The 26,044-nt window shown below is 38.3% G+C and overlaps 1 protein-coding gene across 1 annotated transcript in view; it reads left to right on the top strand.

Moving 5' to 3' along the window:
• Positions 1 to 977: 977 nt before the first annotated feature.
• The window catches only part of pawr (PRKC, apoptosis, WT1, regulator), a 55,783-nt gene continuing 30,716 nt past the window's right edge, over positions 978 to 26,044 (top strand). The window contains exon 1 of the mRNA XM_079622291.1: positions 978 to 1,832. Coding sequence (XP_079478417.1) covers positions 1,350 to 1,832 — 483 coding nt within the window. The 5' untranslated portion in view covers positions 978 to 1,349. The remainder of the gene's footprint in view (positions 1,833 to 26,044) is intronic.

Raw genomic sequence — 26,044 nt, 5'->3', positions numbered from 1 at the left:
CTCTCTCGGGACCTGTGTGGAGAGAACAGGCCATTCTCATCACCAACCAGTGTGTCTCATCATTACACGCAGAACAACATCCGTGTGTCGGTCTTTAAAGGGATAGTTCACACAAAAATTAAACCAACAAAAGAAGATTAAAGCGTGTTGGTAACCAGTTGACGGTATACCCATTGACTTCCATAGGGGGGAAAAAGATGCTATTATACAAAATGTATAAATTACTTTTGATATTCTTATTAATAATATTTATATATTTTAAATGTCATTCACGTAAAAGAATAAATCAACTATTCTGTTCAAAATTGTGTTTTGTCAATTTAGTTGAACAACTGAATAACTATAACGAAAGCATAATCCCAGTAAAAGAGATTCATCTGAAAGGGAATTTTATTCTTTGACTTATATAGAGGCATAAGAATATTTGCATATTTAATAGCCCATGACGATATGTCATAACAACAACACTATGAATTCAAATTGAATTATTTTACTCAGTTTATTTTAATGTAAACCTTTAATGCGTGCCTGAAATGCATCTAATTTCAGAATTATTGAATAATAAAAGCATGAATTTCAATAAGTATTAAATGAAAAAAATCTGAGAGGGCCATCTATACCCCAAAGGTCTAATTCTATCTTTTATTCCACACATCAAAAAACAACAATGTCTCTACACATCCATCATTAACAAATAGGCCTATTCAACATAATATAATCACTATTTTCAAGAGACACAAAAGTAGATCATTCAACCTCAAAACTGACTAAATTAAACAAATGCTGATATTCAGAATAAAAGAGAAAATTAAAAATATCATAGCCATTCATCCAAAAGTGTCAACATTAGATTATGTCTTGTCTATTGTCAAGAGAAAAAAATAAGGTGGGTTTATAATTCATCTTACCCTACTAGTTAAATGTTTTTATTGAAGTAATTAAAAAATATGAAAATGAATGCTAAACGTGCCAATAGTAATGACAAGTCACTGTCATTTCGCTTCGGCTATTTCCGTTCATTTTCGTGACTGGGCAGGACTCAGCGCTGGAGTGCGCGTGCTGTAACTAATCCAGTTCATTCCAACGACCAGTTCACCTGAACTTCTGACGAATGTTCATGCGCGCGCAGGTGAGCTTTACCGGATACTTTCTTTCGAGACAGCACTTACTTGACAGGTTTTGAATGTTTTAAAGTGAGTTACTCACAGTTTGGGTCAACTTTAAAAGCACACTTATTTTAAAACAATCTCTTAACACTTCTGAGGAATGTGGCGGATCTGAACAGCAATATTTGTATAGTGAGTTTACAAAGTGATTTGGGTCGCACGAGACATTCTCAAAAGGAAATTATGGCAACGGGAGGATTTAAATCTACCAGCGCAACGGACTTTCTGGAGGAATGGAAAGCAAAGCGTGAGAAGATGAGAGCAAAGATGCTTGGAGATATCGCCGCCGCCACCGGGAGAACTAACGTTACTGAGTTAAACAACAACGGCAGCTCGGTTAACTGCGTCTCCCCTTCGTCCTCCTATCCGGTGGCCCGGTCCTTATCTTTATCCGCTTTGAAGCGGCCGGAGGACGAGCCAAAGTCACCCGAGCCCCCAGGGGGAAGCTTGAAGAGGACGCCGGAGAAAGTGAGCGGAGTCCCGCAGGCGGAGAGCTCGAGCCCCGCTGGTGTGGATGACAGCGATAAGGAGAGTCCCACACATAGCAAGAGCAAAGAGAAGAAGAGCTCAGGACCCAGCGCCAGAAAGGGCAAAGGGCAGATCGAGAAAAGGAAGTTAAGAGAGAAGAGGAGATCAACAGGTGTTGTCAATATACCGTCCACTGAGGTGAGTTCACTTTTAAAGTTAATCATTTCTTCCAGGTAGCAGCAGCAATATGGTATCAGAGGGTAGCCTACTTAAAGCATATGCTTCCAAAAACACATGTTAATGCCATGGTACTGAGCTGGCTTTATTTCAACCACATTTATGTATGTAGACAGCATGTAAATTAAGTATTAAAAACATGTTAGAGTTGCAAGACAGTGTTTTGTATCTAAAGTAGACAAAGCTTGTTTTTTTTTACCATGGTACCAATGTACAAAAAGGCAGCAATACCATGGTTAATTTTTGCAAGTGATCTTTTGGTTGGCATTGTTGCAAGTTGCAACCACATTTATCTAGCCAGCTTTTTAGCTGATTAAGTTTAAAAACATGATATTACCATGTATCATTTCTATAAAACCATGGTAATGGTTACTTGGCCATGATACTTTGTAGTATACCATGAGACTGAAGGATTGCCATATTAATATGCCATGTATGTAGCTACTTTAAAGAATGCTATGGTGTACCCTGCTTCAAAGCCCATGATATTATCAATGATGACACTGTGTTAAAAAAAAACACCTTTGGCCCATATAGGCTAATGAGTTGCAACCATAAATAGTATCCTAAATATGTTTTGTAACTAAATCAGAAAAGCTTTTATTTTATTTTATATAATTGTACGAAAAAAGGTGGCAATACCATCATACTTTTGTAAGTTATCTGTTGGTTTATTTTTATGAAGTTGGCATTTATTTATGTACAGCATGTTAGAGAGGTTTTGTAAATTAAGTAAAAAAACAACAACAATATAATATTATTATCATGGACCCATGTCCATAAAACCATTGTAATGGTTACTTGTCCACGATACTGAAATATTTACATCAATATGCTGTGTATTTTACATGTACTTCAAAGAAAACCCTAGTATTACCATCATGCTAGTTTCCAAAAAAACATGGTGTTGCCTTTGGCACCATTAAATACCCCCCCCCCCCCCCATTTCTGACTGTAAGTGATCTGTCACCCTATTTTGAACCATATTTACAAGGAAAGTATCCTAAATATGTTAAAGGAGACACGTACACTAGGCCTATGTGTTACCATTATTTCAACTACATTTGCTAATGCAGAACTTATCCTAGCCATACCATGTGACTAGAAAACTTTGAGTTAACTTAACTACTTTACTTTTATCATCCTCCAAAAACATGGTAATACTATGACACCTCTTTTGTAAGTGATCTGTTGGTCCATCTGTCCAAAACTGGCATTTTTGCAACCACATTTCCTTATATAGACACAACTCTAAGCCGAGTTAACTTAAGTAGAAAAAGCTGTAATTTAAAATCCATCGTTAAATGTCACTCCCTCGCTTAGCTTGTATGTCTGCCTTATGTAATGTATGTGAAATATCAGCTCAATACATGTTCTCCTCTAAGCAACACTCGCATAAATCAAGACTAGAAGCCAACGAGTCTGATGACTAACAGATTGAGATCATATGCATATTTTTTTCTCCATTTCATGATTCTGTGGGTTGCAGAGGAACGTTCTACATCATGCAATGTAGGGAGAACATGGTACGGCTGTTCCTCTAGTTTAAGACACTTCTTCATCTGATCAGTTCACCATAACAATTCCTCCAAAACATACCAACTGTCTCATAAGTTTCTCCCCTTTCAATCCATCACATTCCCACACATAAGCAAAGGGAGGCTTGTTAGCGCATCGTGCCATTGGTGTACTAGAGCTGCGAATGTCTGCATACCACCCAGCTCCGCTGCCCCGCGGATAGTTACTGTTGGAGGCTGACCAGTATGTCTGCTTTGGCTGAAGACATCCTGTCATTAGCCTCTTGCACTGTGCCAAGGTAAAGTAGTTTGGGAAGTGGGCACAGGCCAAGACTTAATGTTAGGGTGTATTTGAGAGATGAGTGTTTAAGTATACACACTCATGCACCATCTTGCTGGGGTTGTTACTGCAAGAATATGTGTGAGGCTGGGTAAATTATTTATCATTCTGACACTTTCTTCTTATTCTCTCGGGTTGAAGTGAGCATAAGCGAGGGAGCATGTCATGCAGTTTGAGCGCTTTATCTAGTGTGTAAGTGTGAAGGCAGTTAATGGCCATGACAAGCTGTCTAAACCCATTCAACCAGAGTCCCATCACCTGAAAAACTATTATTTATGCTTGGTATGGTGTCCAACCATATGTCTCACACCTCTTGGACATATCGAGCATGTCCAGTGTCTGCTTCGTTTTGTGAGAATGCACTTGCAATTCTTCCCTGAACAGCTTTGAGAAAAGATATGCAGGATTTTCTGGAGGTTGTTTCCCTGTGCTTCCTGCCGTGGCTTCAAATTGATAGGGCTCATTGTTCGACCGTGTGCGTTTAGCAGCTTGCTGTGAGTTATCAGACTCTTGTGGAGCCTCCCAGCTTTCTCCCTGAAACCTAAACTTTGTTTCCCGCTGTCATTGTTATGGGGGGCCGTTATCCTGTTTAAAGGCTGCCTGGAACTCTGGCTCCAAGTAATTCATGAGCAATTCATGAGCAATCCGTTGCAGACACCTTTAAGCGGATTCAGCCGTCTGTATGTGTATATCCCACTGTAACTTTAATCCATAACGTGTTTGTTTAGTATTACAGATCTGAAAGTTCATATCATCAGCCAGAACATTTGCTAAATGTTCTTTTGCTACGTGTGTTTTGCTGGGGTGAGTGACTGAGAGGTTTGTTTTAATTCCGGAGTGTTTGGGCCAGCGCAGCTCTAATAAACGCAAATGCTATTGTTTGACATCTGGCCGAGTCTCAAACTCCTCACGACCCGTTTGTAGATAAAAGCCTCCATGTCCGGTCTTCTTGGCTGGTTTTCCAGTTCAAATTCCAAAGCATAAACTACGACAATCTCTTCTTTATCGGCCATGGAAACTCTTTATGCTGGATTTTGTGCTGGAGTCTGGAAATTAACCTGGGTTAGATTGACCATCAGTAAAGGGGGTCATTTAATATTGTGTCCCAATTGAATGGAATGAAATATTTATGATTGTTTCTTGCTGAAGGAGTTGCTAGTGGCAATGAGTTGTTTTTCACCTCTGAGCACCTAAAGCTGGACTAGATATGGCAATGTTGAGATCAGAAGTGTTTACATTGTGAGGCCTTTGGGGAATTTGCTGTATATCTGACATTTGAACAGGAAACCTGGACTAACTGGCAAATGTTTGGCTCTGTCAGCAGTCATGTGGATGAAAAACAGTCTTTAACGTTCCTTATCTTCTGCTTCTACTTCTAGTGATCCGTAGGGTCTGGTTAACCAAGCGAGGTTCTCGTACAAGCAAATCAAGACTTAAATACTTCTGTTAGAGCACAATTTTCTTTTACAACTTGTGGTTTGCTGAGTTTTAAACCTGCGGTTGTTGATCTATATATTTGTTAGTGGTCGATGACCTGTTGTTAAATGTCTAAAGATTGGCACCTTGGTTAACTGCTGTTGTATAATGTCAAACATAATAATTTGGTTTAACAGTTTATATTTGCCTTTGTTGGCAATGGTCCACTGCCTGGAATGAGACATTGCCACCTAAACAAGCATGGGGCTCTAATTTTCCAAACAAGGTCACATCAACAACACTACAAATACCTTTGAGATTCAGTCATGGGTAAGCAAGGTAAGCAACCAGTTATTAGCTTGGTTCTTTTTAGAACATTCCAGGCTATCAAGCATAGTGGAGTATTTCTGCTAATCCTTTCAACAAAGGAAATTCCAGCATTTTTTAGTTACTGCTGATATTTGTGGAGGAGACTACACTGCATTCCCACGTCCTCCTCCAGGGGTGTAATGTACGGTGGCCCAGTAGTGCACAACACGATTGATTTTAAAAAGCAAACATAAGTCCACAACACAACGGAAATGAGCCACAACACAACGGAAATGAGCCACAACACAACGGAAATGAGCTACAACACAATGGAAATGAGCCACAACACAACGGAAATGAGCCACAACACATAGGAAAAATAAGCCACAACACAATTAAATAAAGCCGCCGCAACATAGCGGGAATGCTCCCGACCACTAGAGGGCTCTCTCTCACTGTTCTATAGAGTCAGCAGTCTAAAAAATATATCAACACCATGATTAGTTTTTAACACTATAACCATTGTATATCAACATAAAATATTACTTCAAAATCACCTACATGAATTATAGCTGCGTATACTTAAAGTGAATGCTTTGACTCGCGTCCAAAGTGCATGATCCCTAAGGGAAATTCTGCCAATTCCACCAAGTGGTTAAAACTTATAATTTATTATAATATAATTCAATAAATAAAAATAAAAAGCAATTGGGGAATTGCAGAATTACATGAGGGTATTGGCACAATTTCACCTGTAATAAGTCAGTCTGGTCACTAGGAACCTACCAACAGCTTTGGGACATGATAAAAAAAATAAAAAACCTTTAGGGGAATTACAGTATGCCTAATGTTTTTTATTTATTTATAAAAAACGAATTGTGTACTGTGCAGACGGGGAGCTATTGGCACAATTTCACCTCTAGTAAGCCAGTCTGGTTACTAGAAACTACAACCTTTGAAACATAATAAAAAAAATGGTCACCTGTAGTAAGTCAGTCTTAGCAATACGATCAAGCTTTTTTTTATTAACATGTCTGTTTTTGAATGTTAAAAGTAATTTTAATTAGGCTATACAAATTTTACGTTTTTACAACTTGGAGGAATTGGCAGACGTTCCCTTATGGATGCGCTGTGGTAGTAGCGCGTGAAAGCGTTCTAGAGTATAAATATGCTGCTATAACGCACTTAGGTGATTTTGAATTAATAAATGTTGATATATAATGGTTAGCTACATACTGTTAAAACTAATCGTGTTTGTTAATTTTTTAGACTGCTGACTCTAAAGAACAATGGCATGGAAAACTAACTTTATCGCGCTCCGAAAGCCCTCTAGTGGTCGAGAGCATTTCCGTTGTGTTGCGGCTTTATTTCGTTGTGTTGTAGCTTATTTCCGTTGTGTTGTACATTTTCCATTGGGTTGTGACTTAATATCGTTGTGTTGTGATCTTATGTTTGCTTTTTAAATTGCGTTGTGTTGTTACTGAGCCACCGTAGTAATGTCATTAAGTGGGAATTATGAGAACTGGATGGGAGAATGTGAAAACTTTAAAGTTTTGATAAAACAAGGTAGGGTCTCACTTCACACTCAGGGTCCTGCTACGAGCCATAGGTTCTGGGAAGTTGTCAGCCCTTGTTAATGTACTGCTCAACAGTCAAAGCATGATGTACTACATCCATTTAACTGTCGGACCAAATCAGCACACATAATCGAAGAGCTGGAATGCTATGAGACCAAGACTCCCTGTACTGGCCCTCTGAACGGTCACCAATCTCCTCAGATTACATTCCGCTCTGTCTTATTTAGCTGTCCGGTCTTTTCAAGCATGACGCAGAGTCAGACGGACTCACTATCGGTTCAGAATTTATGCTCTTCCTTGTTTATGATGCATGACTGACATTGTCATTTTCCACAGTTATGAGCCACAATCAATTCAGTCGCATGTGGTAATGGTGCTAATAAGAGGACAGCGCCACCTTTTGCGTTTGAATTCATCTCTTAGGAACAGAACGGTCACGGTGTGTGCACATGAATTAGGTAGCCGGTTGGTTGATTGTGACAGTCGTGCGTTCATCACTCTTCCTCATTGGTGTAGACTGTGTGCATGTATGAACTCTATAAATAGCTCATTCCACTTTGTGTGTTTAGATTTTCTCTTTTTGTTTGCTTGAGAAATACCTCAGTGCTTTGTCAGCGTCACAGTGACGTGTTGCTCCAGACTGAGTCGTCACTTATTAACGTGCACCAGCCAACGCATAGATAATGGACTAAATGACCTACTCCCTCTGTGTGGCCCCACTCTTATCTAGTATGTTTGTTCTCAAGAGCGGTTGCTTCTTGGTTCAATATTTGAAGCCTTTGGTATCAGTGGGCAGAGTTCAAAAGAGGAAATAGTTGTATAACCTCTACTGAGATAGGCCATCAGTGTTGGAGAAATGACTTACTCTGAAGCTGTTGCTTCCCAAGCTACTCATGATTAAATTTAAATCAAACTACAGTTAAACTGGCCTTTTAATGTGTTGAAACCATGTGTGACACAATAAAGCGGTAAGCCTGAAGATTTGATGCTGAAAATTAAAATTATTAAAGATATTCAAATAGAAAACAATTATTTTAAGACAAGTTGTAATATTTTATGTCATAATGTCAGTATTGTTGTTTTACTGTATTTTTGAGAAAATAAATGCAGCATTGATGGGCATAAGTGACTTTTTTTGAAAAACAAAGTACCGGTAATCTTATCAAGCCCAAAATTTTGGACGGTAGTGTACTGTGCTTTACATTTATTGTTGGATAATATAAATATATAATGACAAAAATGTAAAATATAAATGTATTGGATAGTGCTGTCAAATTGAATAATCACCATTAATCGCATCTAATATAATTTTGTGTTTAAATAATATATATGTGTGTATATATGTGTATATATATATATATATATATATATATATATATATATATATGTATATGTATGTGTGTGTGTGTGTGTATATACTGTATCGGGTATATGCGTCTATATACACAGACATATAAATATACAGACATAAAAATATACAGTATATACACACATTATATAACTTATCTTAGATGAGATTAATCATGATTAATCAATTTGACAGCTCTAGTATAGGGATCTCAGGTTGACAGAACTAATCTTTGTACAGATCAATTTACACTAAATACAACTAAATAGAACGATAATTGTTTCATAATTTTTTTATCGAATGAAGCTATTCAAATCAATGAATTGAAGTTGGCAATGTTACATAGTACATGGAGAGCGTGTTTGATTACAATGCACATTTGACATAACATTTTGTCTCACTACACCGCTACGCTTGGGAAAAAGATGTTTGTTCCTGGAAATAGCTGGACTATTTTGAAAACAGCTGAGCTATACGGTCAGGCTACTGAAAAACTAGTTAGGTCAGTAGAATAGCTACTGATACAGTGCTGGGGAGTAACAGTAACACTTTCAATTTGTCATTCATATTCAACAGGGATCGCAAACACATTGGCCGGTAGGCAATATGGAAAGTTTTATTTGTGTATTTTACAACAAAAAAAAGTGCAGAACCCTTGGAGAGAGATGCCAGCGTCTTTTTAACGATATCGGCTCGCATTTTGTCACACAATGATTATTTACACGACTGGCTGTTAGCTGTGATTGTGTGTGAGCAGAAACAATGATTATAAAACAGAGTGGATTTGCCCATTAGTTGTTTGTGAACATTCCTTTCAGCAGGGCGCTCGGTATGAGTCAGTGGTAAAACCAGGCCACTCTGCGTGATTAGGCATTAGCCTGTCTACTTACATTCACCATTGCACTACAAGACAAACCTGCTCGCTTTTTGCTTTCTTTCTTTTTTACTTTCATCCTTTGAACCCTCTATCTCTCATCTCTCACTGTGTCTGTTTTCCTTTTCTGTCATGTGGTGTAAAGCATGCTGATAGGTTGGTATTTCAAGATCTCAAATCAGTTTCACCTGATGCAAGATACTTGTTTATTATAGACGCAAAAGGCACAAACACAGAAAACAATGTAAAGTGGAGTCATTATTAGAGTATATTTCTTATCTTTTGAGAAGTGCTTTTAGTATTCATGCAGTATCCTTAAAGGCAAAAACTAACCATTATTGGTAAACTTTGGTATGCAACAAGTCCCACACTGCTATGGAGAAAAATGATATTTCAAATGAGGAATGATGTGCTGTTTAGAGTTTTTGTGTGTGTGTGTGGCGTTAAGACCAATATGTTTAAGCATCCTTTAATCATTTGCAGAACATATTTTTAATTGTTTTATTTCTAGCACAATGACAGTGCAGCACCCTAGAAACCACCCAAAACACTCTAGCAACTGCATAGCAACACACTAAAATATGCTTAAAATACCTTAGCAATTGCACAGCAATTCATTGGGTTCCCAAAACACCCTAGCACAGTGCACAGAGTTTTGCAAAGACATGCACCATTCCAAGTTTCTTTCATATTCTTGTCAGTACACCCAATGCTCTCCAGTATGCTGTTTCATGCCACATCTCTATGGCTACACCTCAGACTTTGATCTCTAATAAATGTTTGCATTGTTGTCAAGCTATGACACTGAATGCTAGTAGGACATTAAATGTAACATTTATCCGTGTTCTTGTTTTGAGTCACATTACCGAGTAACAGCCTTGAATAATGTAGAAATGTGCAGAGCAATCAAGAAACATGACCTTTCATCAGCGTATGCATTCCTGAACTTGATTAAGGATTTAAGTTGATTTTCCTTCATTAAAGTCGCATTTGTGTCTCGACTCTGCTTGTTAACTGTTATGATTTGTTTGAGCAAAGGCCTTAAAGAATGTGAATCATTTCTAAGGTCCACAACTTCTCCCATACCTCTTACTTCAATGTACCTCAAAGTCCAATAGAATCCCCAGGGATCTGCTCAGAGGAGGAGTATCCACGGACACATCAAAAAACGAATAGCAGAGATGCTTTGGAATGTAACCGGCAAAACTCTGAACATCAAATAAAAACGTGCCACCAAAAGCCCATGGATTTATCACCAAACAAAGAATTGTCTAAACAAAACCCTTAGTTTAGTTTCCACAGGGATATCCTTTGAAGGATGAACCTGTACTTTTCTTGGAATGAATTTTGCATGACCATCAAAGTAGTCCTGGAGTACCCCATCCTCATGCTGCCTTCATTCTTGCATATTTTTTGTGGGGGAAATGTTATTAAAGCCAAAATCTCCAGTGGATTTTGAATAAATGTAGCATCCTATTTATTGGTAACCACACAAATGTTACCCACACCATTGTATACATTTACTTTACCTCACTATAGAGCGTCAGCTTGCTGATGATTCCGGAATTTCGATCAAATAAATGCTTTTTTTTTTCACTGTGGAAAATACACACAATATGCATCAAGTTGTTATATTCATATATATACATAACTGTAATGGTAAGAGAGCAATTAAGAGGTTATGGGATAAACTAATAAAATTTGACAGTCACTACAACAATGCCCAACTCGAAAAATCGGGTATCAAAATGATCTTAAAGTTTCTTAGTCATAAATACCAATGTCCAATTTCTGACTAAGGAATTATCGTACAAACTAATTTACCATAAGAAGTGAAGGCAGCATCAATGCTCTCTTAATGTCCTGCTCTTGGCCTTGGTTTTGCTTGCTAGGCTATTTCTGTACTCACTCGTTTGAATTGTTCTTCAGCTGTTTTTCTGTGCTTGTGGCATTCACCTTTATCAGACCTGACTGTGTGATTGGGCAACTGCTTGAATATGCCTTTCACCTTGACGCCCACAAGGTCTTGTTTTGTGGCCTTGTATGGACCTTGCCTTTTAACCTCTAGACCACAGTTGACGTGAGAGGTTAGAGGGTCAGATCCCTAGTCAACACCTGCTAATTTCCAGGCCTTCCAGAAGCGTGAGTCAGAGGAGGTTCCAAAGATAACACAGGAGCGCAGAGCCTTTCTTCCCAACCATTCGTTTTCCTTTGCAGCAGGGGATGCGTTTAGGGTGATGTGGCAGCTTTATGTCATTGGCTGGAATATCAGTGATTACATTTATATTGCAGATTAAAAATTATGTTTTAGAAACGGCATGTTGTCAACCAAACAGCTGTGGCATCAGGTGTAGGAGGAATGTTGATAATGTTCCCACGCCCAGGGCTGAGCACTGTTTATGGTCGTGAGTGACGGGTAACTTCTTGCCTGCAGGATTGTGTTGACAGTGTGATGAAGTCCTTACATAGGCAATGCATTATCAAAACATTTCTTTGACGTTTGTGGTAGGCCTTCTCATGAAGTCATGAAATCAGAAAGGCCCCAGTTAGATTTTTTTATACGTGTTCCTTTTCTTGTGTGCAATTCCATGGTTCTTGTTATTTAGAAGAAAAAGTTTCTTTATACATTTTGAGAAATTAGTTTTTTTCCAATGTAGTACTCCATTGGTGAACAATACCAGAGTTGAACAAATTTCAACCACTTGGTGCAGTCCTGCTATATAACGTCTCTTTTTCATGATTCAACTAATTTCTAATTCCCTACATCTTTATCTCTCTGAAATGTCATATTAAGGATGTGCAATGGGTTGTGAAGGCCTTATCAAGTTGACTCTACGTTGTTTCTTTCTAGACCCTCTTAAAAAATGCATACTCAACTGACTTGGGGGCCTGGACAACATCTCAGTTGAAGTTGCTTCATTCCTTGGTAGTATTCACCATCAGTATGAATTCTACATGTTGATGATGGTACCTGAAAAACCATGCCAACAAAATTGTTCAGCAATCTGTTCAAAGTAAAACAAATCATTGCAGGCTCTGGGTTTGGTCTGTTTCAAACTGAGTAGGCAAGGCTAATTTGTGGGTTATTGTCTTATAATTTTTTAGTGTCCTTTTATTCGAATGAACTATCATTGATTGGGATCACAGGATCAGATATGCAGTGAGTGATCTACATTTAATTCTCATGTTGCTCTGATGATTGACAGGTTTGATATTCCAGATCGTTGTTGTTACCCAAAGAGAGAGTTTTGTATCCTGCTTGGTAATTTACTGCTCAACAAGAATTAAAGTTGGGAAATTCCCCTTTTCATTTTCTTTGCTACTGTAACTCCAACCTCCCTTTAAACTTTAAGTCTATTGATCTTTGTCTGATATTTCCGTCTTGGGCAATAGGCCTTCAGTGGTTTTGAATTTCCAGCTTTTATTCACAGTTTATTGTTTTTTCTTTAGTTTTTTTTAAGTAGCTAATTTATTTTTGTGTCCAGTATTCTGTGAGTGGGCCCTAGCTGTCCTTTCTGTAGTGAGACTGATGAGACTGATCCATAACCATCACACAACCCTGGATATTCATCTCGGATTTTCATTATGTCCGTATTGATCCTAAAGGCTTTCTTTTGCATTCTTCTTTCAGCTTTTCATTTTTCTTCCCATCCTCCTCTCCTCAACCTCTCTTTGTTGACTCGGCTGTTGGAGTTTGGACTTGTTTAACCTTCAGACAAACTGTTTATTCTTGTCTGCTTATCCTAATTGTAGTCGTTAAAATTCTCTGTCACCGTTCTTGTTTCACCCCCAATGAGAAACAAACCTGCCTACATTTGGTTATCTGTAGACCAGTTAGTTTGTCATTGCGGCTTAAAGTCTGAAATGGAAATCTGCCTCTATTCGTTCAACAACGACTGGATTGAACCAAGTCTTCACCACACTACATTATTTTTTGATAATCCGTTTCACTTGTATGTGCTTCCGTTGCATTGTGCCTTTAAAAATGTATCACCTTAAATGTAATGTTCGGTGTCTCTCTTATGTAGTGTTGCAAAATGGTCAATTATAAGTTTCATGATAGTTAGGTTAGTACCGTTTGAAGGCATCTGCCTATGTAAGCAGTAGACAATTCACTATGTTTTGGAACAGTGAAACTGTCTAGTAAACACAGACTGGCTATGTGGTTTATGTCTAAATGAGAGAGGAGGACGGAGAATGAGAGACCCAGACATTTATCCCCTCAACTGGGAAAGAGCCAATGACAACTAAAGCACCAGACTCAGGGTATGTGACAGACATCAGCAATATTACATTCACTTTCACCATTTACTTTGTGTCAGATGCTAGCCAGATGACCTTATATACTTCCTCTAATGAAGTTACTGTCTTTAGTTTATCTGCTAATGGAAAATTTTTATGTTTTATTACTGGAGAGATGACTTGGGCCTATTTACATTACCAGTCTCTGTTTATTATGATAGCAATGGCTAATGTCATAACAGAGATTTGCTAATACCTTTGTTTTAGCTTTCTTCTAGCTATTGCCAACAATCTGACTGGAAAATAATTATGCGCCTTGCGTGTGATTCATTCGTAATTATGTTTTGACTGTTTTCTGTCATCTTTTTTAAGGTTTGGTAAGCACAAAGAAGCGGTTGGCCAATGATAGCTTGGGAGTGTGTGCTTAACTAGGATACAAATGTGAGCACGTTAATATAACCAGTGGGCGTTAATTACCCACTGTCTGCAACCAAAGGAAGACCAGCTGCGTTTTTGCTAGACACGCATTAAGAGACACGCAGAATCCTGTCCATGAGACCGCAGTTAGGCTTCACCTCAGGTATGCCCCTCTGAGCGTTACCATGCCGACGAGGAGTTGCATTGCGCACATTGCCGTGAAGGTGCTCGGTCTTCACCTCTCCCAGCGTTCTGATTGGATGGGGTTGCTAATACCCAGACACGATTTGAAGGTGACTCATGCTTCTGTGTCTGTTAATGTTGGAACACAATGGGCTCCATACACAGAGGCCCTTGTGGGGAGGGCCAAGCATGCTCCAACGGTCCCAGGCCAAACCGCTGATTAACACTGGGCTGAATCTGAGAAAGCACGTGGAATGCTCTTTGGCTTGCCTGGTATGCAGGTGTATTTTTTTCTCTCTGTACGTTGATGCTAGATCTACTGACAGACATGGAGAGGATTTGTTCTACATTATCCTCGTTTTGAATCTCTAAAATGAGGGCATTGAGTGTAGCACAACCTGTTCGCCACATGCTAGAATTTTTCGAGGAAAAACACTTTTACAGAGTCCTCCTCTCTTCACGCATGGCGTATCATCCTACACCAGGTTTCACTAGTTAACCAGAGGACTTTAACCCCTGTCTGCTGTAATACTTAGTTGAAACTTGAAGAGTACAAGTGTGCTTTTCTAAATTGCTTCTGATGTGAGGACAGAACTGTTTCCATGCAATTTAAGTCTTATTTCAACTGTACCAAAAGATATAGTCAGACTGAAATTGCCCATTTTCTTGGACTAACATATGTAGATAGTATGACTGTAGGTCAGTTTCACCCTGCAATATACACTAGAGGTCTGCACGGTGTGGATGATTAAAGGCCCTGATATACTTCTCACGAAGTGAAATCGAAGAACGAACTGATATGTCATTTCGAACAAAACCAGGTCAAAACAAAGTTCTTTTGTGGTCGTTTCAGAAGTTCAAAACAGCTTGCCAAAGCAAACTTTCCGGAAAAGTTTGCTCTGGCTGGTAAACACCTTAACTCCCATTGGTCCGTGGAAATTACGAAATAGCTAGGTGTGCGCTGAGGCTTCGCCTTCTTTCACGTGGAACTCTTCTCTGGTAATTTCTCCTGTTGAGACCGTCCACAAAAATACGAACACTAGACTAGAGTCGCTTTATAGTAGAAAATAAAGTTGTGCTTCTGATTAAATGAGACACTGACATTGTTGGTCAGATTCTAATAAGAAAAAATACTTGCTGTTTTCTCAATTTTGTTGTGTTTAGTTTGTTATTGAGAGAAGAAAGCGCGCAGCACATTTTTACATATTCATCTAACTGTCGCTCTCAGGAGTGTGGGTGGTGTTGAATGTTTGCTAACAGTGTATTGCTGCTCTCAAATTTAGAACTTCTTTTTACCCCTAAGCAAAGAACGAAAAAGAACTTCGCCGTGAGTATATTGGGGCCTTTAGTCCCATCCTCAAAAGATTCTCCCTTGCTACCGTCTGCTCCTGTAAAAACAGGAGAAAAAACCACACATCCACACATCATCACATAGCCTTCACCATACCTAGAGATTGGCATGGAGTACTTTCCATAAGATCATCTCTCAATGCAAATCAAACCAGCTATTAGGCTAACTGAAATAAAACCATGCCAATCTCTAGGTGTGGTGAAGGGTGTGTGATGATGTGTGGCTATTTTAATTCCAAAAGCCAAGAGAACTTTATCAGGATGCAGAGTATCCTGGATCCATGAAGTAACTGGCCTTTAAAAATACAAATCTGCCTGTCTCTATGGGAATTTAACATAGGGGTGTCCAAACTTATGCACCCTGTATTTTAAGGAAGAACATTTATTTATTTATGATACATTATTCATTCACAAAGAAAATTGGTGTCCTTAAAGGTTGGATTTTTCCTATTTTTTTAAATTAAGGCATTAAGTTCAATTTCCAAAAGATGATTTTTTATTCCTCTTTTTAATCAACTTTAGCATGGGTGTCTAAACTTATGCATAGCACTGTATATATAACACATTTTTCTTACATGTATACAGTACATGCATGTAATTATATGTGAACACAAACTTTTTTTTTTATGTGATTAATCAACTCTAGTACACAGTATTTTTGAAAAACACATTTGAAATGCTGTTGTGTGGCAGACTTAGTGAACATTTCTAAATGTCAATAATGTTTGTAGATGATTAATTTTGGAAAAAAGTTGGAAAAAGTTAAAATATGTATTTTTTTTTTAATTTCCAGTTGACTCAAAACAGGCCTTATAGATATGAAATGCATGACATATTCAACTTCTGTCCTTCAGACTTGTTTTAGTCATATTAAGAATTCTGTGTGTCACCTAAAGAAACGCATCCTCTATCACTGTGAAGAATCTGAACCCAGCTTTTGTTGGTAATGCAAAGGAAAGTTAGTAAAAATTCCTCAGATGATAATGAGTTTGCTTTATGCCTGAAGCAAAGTTCAGTTCCCATCACACCCAAAACTCTCCATTTCTCTCTCTCTCTCTCTCTCTCTCTCTCTCTCTCTCTCTCTCTCTCTCTCTCTCTCTCTCTCTCTCTCTCTCTCTCTCTCTCTCTCTCTCTCTCTCTCTCTCTCTCTCTCTCTCTCCCTCTCCCTCTCCCTCTCCCTCTCTCCCTCTCCCTCTCCCTCTCCCTCTCCCTCTCCCTCTCCCTCTCCCTCTCCCTCTCCCTCTCCCTCTCCCTCTCCCTCTCCCTCTCCCTCTCCCTCTCCCTCTCCCTCTCCCTCTCCCTCTCTCTCTCTCTCTCTCTCTCTCCCTCTCGTAATTACTGTTTAAGCATTGACCTGCATGTTGGAAGTTGCCCTTCATTTTCTTTTATCGTAGCATGTCTGTGCATGTGCTCTGCATGAGTTTGCAAAGCGGAAACAAGAATGTCTCAAAGCGAGCTAACATTACTCTGGAGTCACATTTAATTTTGTAGTCCTGGTAAAGACGACACCACTCCCTGTGGAGAGCTTAAAGAAATGCTTTCCAAATGGGTTATACGCATTGTGTTTTCTTAATTATTGGTGTTTGCTCAGCCAAGTATGGCTATTATTATTGCTCATTCTTAATGTTAGGGATTTGGGTAAACCTCTAGCCCTAAGTATTAAACTTTCATGTTTTGTTTGTATTGCTCATGTGGTGCAATGGACCTGAGACCGGAAATCATGTGACTTGTTGAGGTGAGGTATATTATTACTTTTCTAAGCAATTAGATTTACTGATTTTGGCAGGCAGATGATAAAATGGGTGAAAAATATCCCACAGACTTATATATTGACAGAGGAAGCCATATCTAGAGACTAGAATTAGGTCTGAACGATTAACTAGAATATATATTTGGTGATGATGAACTCTCTTGACCAAATAATTTCACAGGCTTTATCACAGACGCAATTCTCTTTTTCATTTTAATGTAGACTTGATGCTTGTAATTATAGACTTAAGAGTGATGTTTGATATGTGGGTGGCCACATAGACAGGGTCATGTTTGTATAAATATTGATGCTTTTTATCTCAGGAGCGTGCAGATATGTTTGTTAACCCTTAGCACTCTAGCCTTATCTGTTAATTAAATCGGCTCTCTGCGTACATTGCCTTAGTTATAATAATCTGACGAACATGTTTCCAGGCGCTTGATATCTTGATGAGCGACTAAAACTTTAACTTGATCTGGTTGCCTACTTTCTCCCTGCTCGCATTCCCTCAAGTGCAGCTTTGACAAAAATACCCAGATTGCTTTCCCATTAAATGTTAATGTTGTTATCGTTTAACTGTAACTTGTGGTGGTGTAACCTGAGAAGATGTGCTTTTGTTGAACAGTGTTTTCTTTTTGCTTTGAAACAAGCTCAAGTGCTCAACTAGTGCTTGTTTCGGAAGTCAACCTGTGACAATAAATAGTTTTATGCTATTAAAGAGAGTGCTCACCCAAATTTTTATTTTTTTGGGTTAACTATCCCTTTAAAAACAGACATTATTTAATAAAGGCTGAATGGTTGTAATGGGTCATGGAAGTATGGTGGCCTAGTTTTTAGTTACCCCGCAACCCTGGTCTTCAACTGGTTTTCTTCATTCAGTGCTAAACTTCTTTTATTAGTAGCTAAGGCTAAGCTTACCCAGAAGCAGCTCTGCCAAACCCACCCGAATCCATGATTTATAGCTATCATCCATGTCCTCTGGAGCAGAACATGTCCTTCAGAACTGTCAGACTATTTACCTTAACTTCTAAATGGAGGTCTTACTCCCCAAGGTGCAACCTCTCAATCCATTATGCTGGATGAGCTGCATCCGGGTGGCAGGCTGCGGACGTGGGAATGCCAACGGCCATCCCGCAGTAGCTCAACCAGGCTTATTGTTTCAGAAAGCTGGGTTCCCGTGGCCTAAGGGACAACTGGCTAGTCACACTGGTGGTTTTCTCATGAAAAACAAACATATTACTTGGCCCAAAGACATTCTGTCTATTTTTCTTTATTTTTCTTTTGGTCTCTATTTTTTTTTTCTCTGGCATTTTTATTGCACATTAAAGGGTTAGTTCACCCAAAAATGAAAATTCTGTCATCGTTTACTCACCCTCATGTCGTTCCAAACATGTAAGACTTTCGTTCATCTTCGAAACACAAATGAAGATCATTTTAATAAATGATTAAGTCCTGATTTTCTGAAGAGACATTAATGCTTTATTTGATGAATAGATTGAATTTAGGCTTTTATTCACATATAAACATTAATCAACGCACATATCAGTTGTTGTAAACGGAAGCTCTCAAACATGCTTGCTTGACGTGCAAGAACCAATGAGGTTGCATTCTTGTGTTACGCAGCACATTTGAGCTTCAGCAAGAACCAATCAGGTTCATTCTCATGTGTCACGCAGCAGGTTCGAGTTTCAGCAAGAACCAATGAGGTTCATTCTCGTGTGTCATGCAGTGGGTTCGAGCTTCAGCAAGAACCAATGAGGTTCATTCCCGTGTTACGCAGCACGTTTGACCCTTGCATAAACTATAAAATAACATAAATGCATTAATTAAAAAATAATAAATTATTAAATAATGACATAAATCAAAGAAAACTGAAACCTTTGACAAGTAGAAGATAGTAGATAAAATCTCAGTAAGATCATGAAAACATTTCTTATATTGTTTCAGGAATGTCACATTTTCCTACTTAATATTCATAAGCGAAGACCATGTAATAACATGACGACCAGTCTATCAAAGCTAAACCCTGCTGCTTTTAAACTTGTTCTGGTGCCACATGGAGGTTAAGGGTCTCAGTAATGCTGATCAGCTAGCACAGCTATTTTACTAATTTACAGAGCAAGCCCTCACAGTGTGTGTGTGTGTGTGTGTCAGCAGGTCTGATGGGTTTGAGGAAATCTCTCCAGTCCACTTTAATAGGCCACTGCTAGGCTCTAGATAGAGATCAGCATTCCATTCCCTCATTTATATGCAAATGAAGAGTGACATCATCAGCCGACTGCCTTTGTGAATGTTCTTGTGTGATTTTAAAGATTGTAAATGTGTAAGAGTAGTTGTATGTGTATTAGAAGGGGAAGTTATTAAACGCATCAGTGTTTGCATCTATAGGTTGTGTGGGCATGTTCGAGTTTTAAGATCGAAAGGCCTTCCTGCTGTCTGTAATATTCTCTTATGCTGCAGGAGAGCAGTGCTGTGGAATGCATTAATCATTGCTGTCTAACTCTCTCTCTCTCTCTCTCTCGCTCTCTCTCTCTCTCGCTGTCTCTCTGTCTTTTACTCGGTCTAAAACAATGGGCTCCAACCTGACCCCGACTGTTTAGGCTGTTTGCTTTTTCGGATTCCACAAAATCCTTCAGAGGCATTTTGTGGAAAGTGTGGCATGGTCTGGCTGGTAAAATACTCACTCACACGAAGAGAGTAATATTCTTTAACTCTGTGGTCCAAGCCATTACCAAGCAAATTACTCCAAATTCAAAATGGGTGGTCCTCTGTTTAACACACAGCCACATGCGTAAATCATACCTGAGCTATCCATCTCACTTTTCTGCAAATTTTAAGTAGGGACGATAATGATTATTCATGTCATGTTATGTTTAATTGTTGTTAATAATTTAAATTGTCTAGTAATTTTAAAGAAAAATCAGCACAAACCATTCATATTATACAATCACACAAGCCATGGCATCACAAGCGCACCCTTAATTTAGTTTTTGGCTTTGTTTATTCATGTGTTAATGCATTTTTCGATAATTAACAGTTGCATTCACTGCAGGCACAATGCTACTGTGGTAAAGTAAATGGCAAGCACAGCGATATTCCATCAGTCTCCCTGTATAATCACAACTGACAATCATGTCGGTGCTCACCGGGATAGCATTGACCTCTGTCTGTGACTGTGTATACAGTAAATACTCATTAAACTGTTCAAAAGAGCCAGTACAGATTCATTTGTAATGTTACAAAAATTTATTTCAATAATTGCTGTTCTTTTGAACATTCATCAATGAATTTTGATGAAAAAAATATTAGGCAGATCAACATGGTTTTAGCATTAACAATAATAATAAATGGCCATTAAATCAGCATATTATAATTTCAAAATTTAAATAATAATATGAATTTATTTAATTTAATTAATTTAATAAATATAAAAAAATTATCACGTGACACTGAAGACTGGAGTAATGATGCTGAAAATTTAGGTTTGCCACCAGAGGAATAAATTGCATTTTAAAAGTGTATTTCACTGTATTGTTGACCAAATAAATGCAGCCTTGGCAAACAGAGTCTTCTTTCAAAAGCATGAAACAAATAAATATCTTACTGACCCCAAACTTTTGAACAGTTTAAATCACGACATGCTGTTGTTGTTGGTATTTGATTTAAATTTAAAGTAGAAATACAATTTATCAACACAGTTTTGTTTTATATCTTTATGTAGACTTAATAATTAATGGTAAAATAATGCATTTATGATATGTTTAGTATATTTACCATATTTATCTAAATACATTAAATACAGTAGACTGAATTCATTAAAAGGTAAACATAAATACTTGCTTTTCAGATCTATATTTATATAAATTGGAGATTGGAGTCTTACACGCACGTTCTACTGTATTTGTTATTAATCAATTTATAGATTATTGATTTTAATATCAAGCATCCCTTGTTTCAAAATAATTTATTATTTAATTTACAATTTACAATTAATTGTAAAATAAGTTTGTCTGTCTGTAACAGATTATGCAGAGTCTATATCCAAAAGAGGAGAGATTTCCACTATAAATGTATTTATGGACATCATAATTATAATACAGACTACAAAGAAAATACTTTCCTTTTTTATTCGTTTGTCACTTATCTTTCAAACACACATTTTTCTTCTTTAGTTCGACACAACCCTCATGCTCAAGTGCTTTTCAAAGTAATTGTTTTCTGTGCTGTGCTGTCTGTTTATGAACATAATGAAGACCCTTCCATTTCTCGTTTTTCTTCGTCTTTTATAGACTGTTCTCAGTCTTTGTCTTCTGCTGAAAGAGTTTAATGAATATTGATGATAGTTAATATGTATATGATTGGCACTTGGAATTGCAAGCTCTGAATGTTGTCATTGAATTCCTTTAGTGATTATTGCTGGTGATATGTGTTTTCTAGTGAAGCAGTTTTAAAAGCAAAGTGTTTTCTAGTGAAGCAGTTTCTTATTCCTTGAATAAGGAGATATTTGCTGTTTGAACTGTCTTGTTTTGCGGCTGGTTTGACATGTACTTGTTCTGAAGAGTGAACTTCAATAATGGACCTGCCCAAATGTATATTATACAGTAGATGTACTGAAAAGTCAGTTAAATGATGATTTTCGAGTTTCTGTTCAAATAGCATTTTCCGATTCCATTTTCTGAAAACAGTGTAAGTGGTGCTTGCCCATGCAAATCTTCCCTAGAGGCATTGCTATCATGTACTTTTCTAAGGTGTTCAGAGTTGTTTTTAGTTTGCGGCTGCAACAGTGATGCAACACAATTTCAGAAACCGAAAATATCTGAATAAAAATAGAAAAACGTACACGGATGCCGTGTGTTGTTCATAAAACTTCATGCATGAACTCTGTGATATTATTCTGAAGTTTTCTAAACTCTGTCAACAAAATTCGTTGCTCCTTGCTTCATCCAGACGTCGCGAAGAACGCGACGGCATCGTAAGCAAACCTGGAATTACGATGTTCATCACGGCACCAAATAAAATCCAGTACGTCCATAAAAATGTATGGAGTCATTAAAACAATGGATGGATTCTTATTGCACTGCAAATAAGTAGCGGCGGCTGTCTTTTGACATCCATGTTTGTTTGGGTACAAGATCTCACACAATTGTATTCGGCAGAATGTCCCGTCGTGACGTTGTGTTAAGTCTTCTGTGTAGCGGACTGACTCAGTCGTTAGGTCAAAGACTAAAATCTGCTCCAGTCTTGATACACTGCAGGTCTTGATGCCCTCTATATCCAATTTTTTTGACGACCCGCTTACATCATGTTTTAAAAGTGACAGCGTATCCGATATTTGCATTTACACTAGTACACTGCCGAAACAAGCCAATGTAGACGTTCTGACCCGGAAAAGGAAGAACAGCGCGTTATGCGATGGATGCAGATGCAGACAACATTATTATCCAGTGTTTTGACCACTTTGTATTTGCATTTTAAGCTTTTTATTTTACGTTGGGACTGTAGCCACGAGCACTTAAAACCGTGCCTCCCCATCTCTCCTGAAATCTCTGCAAACACAGATTTATTTCGGTAACAACCCTGCATTTTTGCCTGCACCGTCTCTTCGCCCCAAAAGCTCAAAAGACATACAACCTTCGCATTACTCCGCTGTGTTGAGCCTTCGTCCTCCATCGCGCCATTAATAAGTCATGAGATCGCAGTTGGTGTCCACCTGAGTTGACGCCCCTTGTTTAATGACGTACGACTTGGGGAATTTACTGGGGAATATCCAATTTGTCCTCTTACATGGCAGATGCAAATGCACATATCCGATTCATATCAGATTTATTTCCACATATGAGTGAGGCCTGAAACCGATCTGAGAATATCGGAATCAATGTGCTTTTTTCCTGCTTGCACGTTCGCCGGTCATATCCGATCTGTGCCACATGAGAGGAAAAAAACGGAATTGGGTCACTTACTTTGAACCATGCAGTGTAAATGGGGCCTAAGTGTGTTGAGTTCAGTCTAAAAATGTTTCAGCTAGTCGTTAAGTGTGTCCCCAGCTTAAATCTTTCCTTTTCAGACCGTTGACTTCGCACCGTCTGAACAAGCCGACATAGAAGATTCTCATAGAAAAACACCTCTTTGGTGGACACTCACTATTAAACCACTTTTTCATCGTCGGGCCAAACGGTTCTAAGATCAGTATAGGAATGGTTCATGTTATACTTCTACATGAGCTTGGTTTGGCACGGCACAATTACAAACTGGAACTACAGTAGATTAAAAAGTTGCTATTTACATCTCATACAGCAACGACTACGACTCATGCATTTTCATTCCATTCCAAAGAGCTCAGTTATCAGCTCCTCAGTGGAAGACGAAACCATATCCCTACTGGCTGGGCTGGATCGGCACAGAATGGAATGGTTAAGCAAAGCACTTACCAACGGTTTAGCACTAGGCCCAAGTATGACCATGAGTAAACATCTTAGCCAACAGCACTAAATTGCTTTTTAACATTTTGAAATGACAAAAAATTCACAATGAACAAAAGGTCAAAGTGATTACTTTAGACTCAACAAACAAATGCTTCTTTATTCATCTTGCTTTTGTCTTTTGTTTACTGCAGCGAGAAAGACGATGGTGTAATTCGGTAATTGTTTCAGTTTGTCTAGGTTTTTTATTGCTTTTTTGAGGACAGATTTGACCTGAGGCTACAAGTGGCCATTTAATTGCATAACACAGTTTTTAGAGTTTTTTTGGTGGATAAAAAAAATAAGGATCACACCCCAGCACAACAGAATTGCAGTCATGCAGAATGAATTTGAAGGTTTATATTCTGTTCATTGATTTTCTTTGTTCCTTTATCTGGTTTGGAGGAAAATAAATTTGTTTTTGGTTCTTTCTTTGAGAAATCGTTCAATTTAATGTTGATTCTTATAGACGAAAAGAGAGAATCATTATTAAAAAGACAAATGGGACAATGAATATTGGTGGTACTGAGAAACTAGTTTGTTGTTGTCTCTTGTGTTTAGACCACGCTCACTGTGCCAGATTGAAGCATTTTAGAAATCTCCACTGGCACAATTAAAAGAAATTCTCCATTGTGCACATCAATGGTTTTTCATGCCTCACTGATGCACCTCATGTCGGAATATTGTGTCTTTGATTCGCGTCCAAACATATGCTCAGAGAGTCACACCGCTCTCCCAGCAGAAGTCGATCTGCCAAAGCAGTGAAAGAAAGTTACGCAAGATTCATAAACGTTTGTGGCGGCGACAGCCTCGCTGCGAGGTCACGGTCTCCTCACTTCACCCCGCACTCTGTTTACCCATCATCCTTCTCTTCTGCTGCCGCACCACTCGATGGGTGGTGACTCACAGACTGTGTTTTTTCAGAGCCGGATCACGACTGACAGCATGCTTATGTTTCACAAGACAACCCACACCTGGTTTCAAAAGCTTTCGATGCTTTATATCCTTGGAATTAACAGTGTAATTCGTATTTTCCCATAACCAGATATGAAATCTATTGGATAGCTACTCCAGATTTGCAGTGTCTAATGTAGAACTTTGAAGAGTTCTTCAATCTCGACTTCTGGGTTAGCGGTAGCAAAAGCCATCAGGCAAGTGTTATGTATGGCTCAAGGTCATGGTGCAAAGGACCGTAGGTTGATACTACTCCAAACCATCCCTTTAACAATCAGTGCAGTCAATAATAACCACAAATATGAGCAATAAAGTAGGGTTATTTACTAAAGTGCACATTAAAATATATTTCCACATGAATATAGTACCTAATTAAGCATTTTGTTCCTCCTCTATTAGATTGTTAATATCCCCATGTTCAATAAATAATAAAAAGGGGCTCCAGACCCTCTTAAATTACTCTTCTTTACCCTTAAGAATATAGGTTATCTTTTCCATTGTAAAGCATCTCTTAACCAGTTATAGTAGCCTAGGCGTTTCTGTCTTTTTCCAATAAATGACGATGAGTATCCAATTTACTTTGCCGCTGAAATTATTTGGGATTCTATTATTAATTATGCATATTTATGTGCCACGTTCTGAAAATGTATGTGAGTCTCACAGGTTGAAAGAAGGGACTGTTTAAAGCTTTGATCTGGGAGCAATGCATTTCATACGCTTTAAAGCATCACTGCAAAGGGATTCTACTTTTCTGAATCCTCTCGCTGTAAGCAAATAGGTTTAAAGCCATCAAATAGCTTTTAATATCTGCAGAGTAATATGAATTTAATTAGGCGCTATTATTCTCTAACAAGCTGAAGCGATTAACTTTTGTTTTGAACAGACTTTTAAACCGGTTTCTCTTTTAAACCCTAATCGGGTTCTTAGCTGCATGCTCGTCTGCCTCCAGTATCGAATCCTGTCTTACATATTTATTTAGGTAATGAAGAGAGTCTGCATGGCGTAAATCAAAGTACTCTCTATCTCTTGATTTGCCACTTATCATTTCATCTCTCTGAGGTTGTTATATCGTGCGCCTGTGGATTGAAGGAACACTTTCTTTTTGCTCATTACATCCCTCAGTGGGGCCACCGTATAGGGTTCGCCGAGGACCCAGCTGCCTTGGAACAGCCTCCTGAGTCGCTCTTTTGTGTTTGTTTTACTTTAACAACTAACTTTGGCGCAAGAAAAAAGAATCATAATAATAACGAGCAAAATCTGAAACTGATTGAGCGATAAATAAAAATAAAAGGTGACCCAGGTCATGTTAAACTATACCTAATCATGAGTAATGTGATTTTGTGAGTTAAATCTACATACTGGTGCAATAAAAACAATTTAAAATTGGTGGATTTGTGCTGTGGTTCACATAATCTTCGTTAAAGATGTTATTTTACAA

Source organism: Phoxinus phoxinus (assembly GCF_949152265.1).
Source record: "Phoxinus phoxinus genome assembly, chromosome: 9".
In the NCBI taxonomy this organism is placed as follows: Eukaryota; Metazoa; Chordata; class Actinopteri; order Cypriniformes; family Leuciscidae; genus Phoxinus; species Phoxinus phoxinus.
Note: the sequence above shows the minus strand (reverse complement) of the source record. Positions and strands in the feature narration are given on the sequence as shown.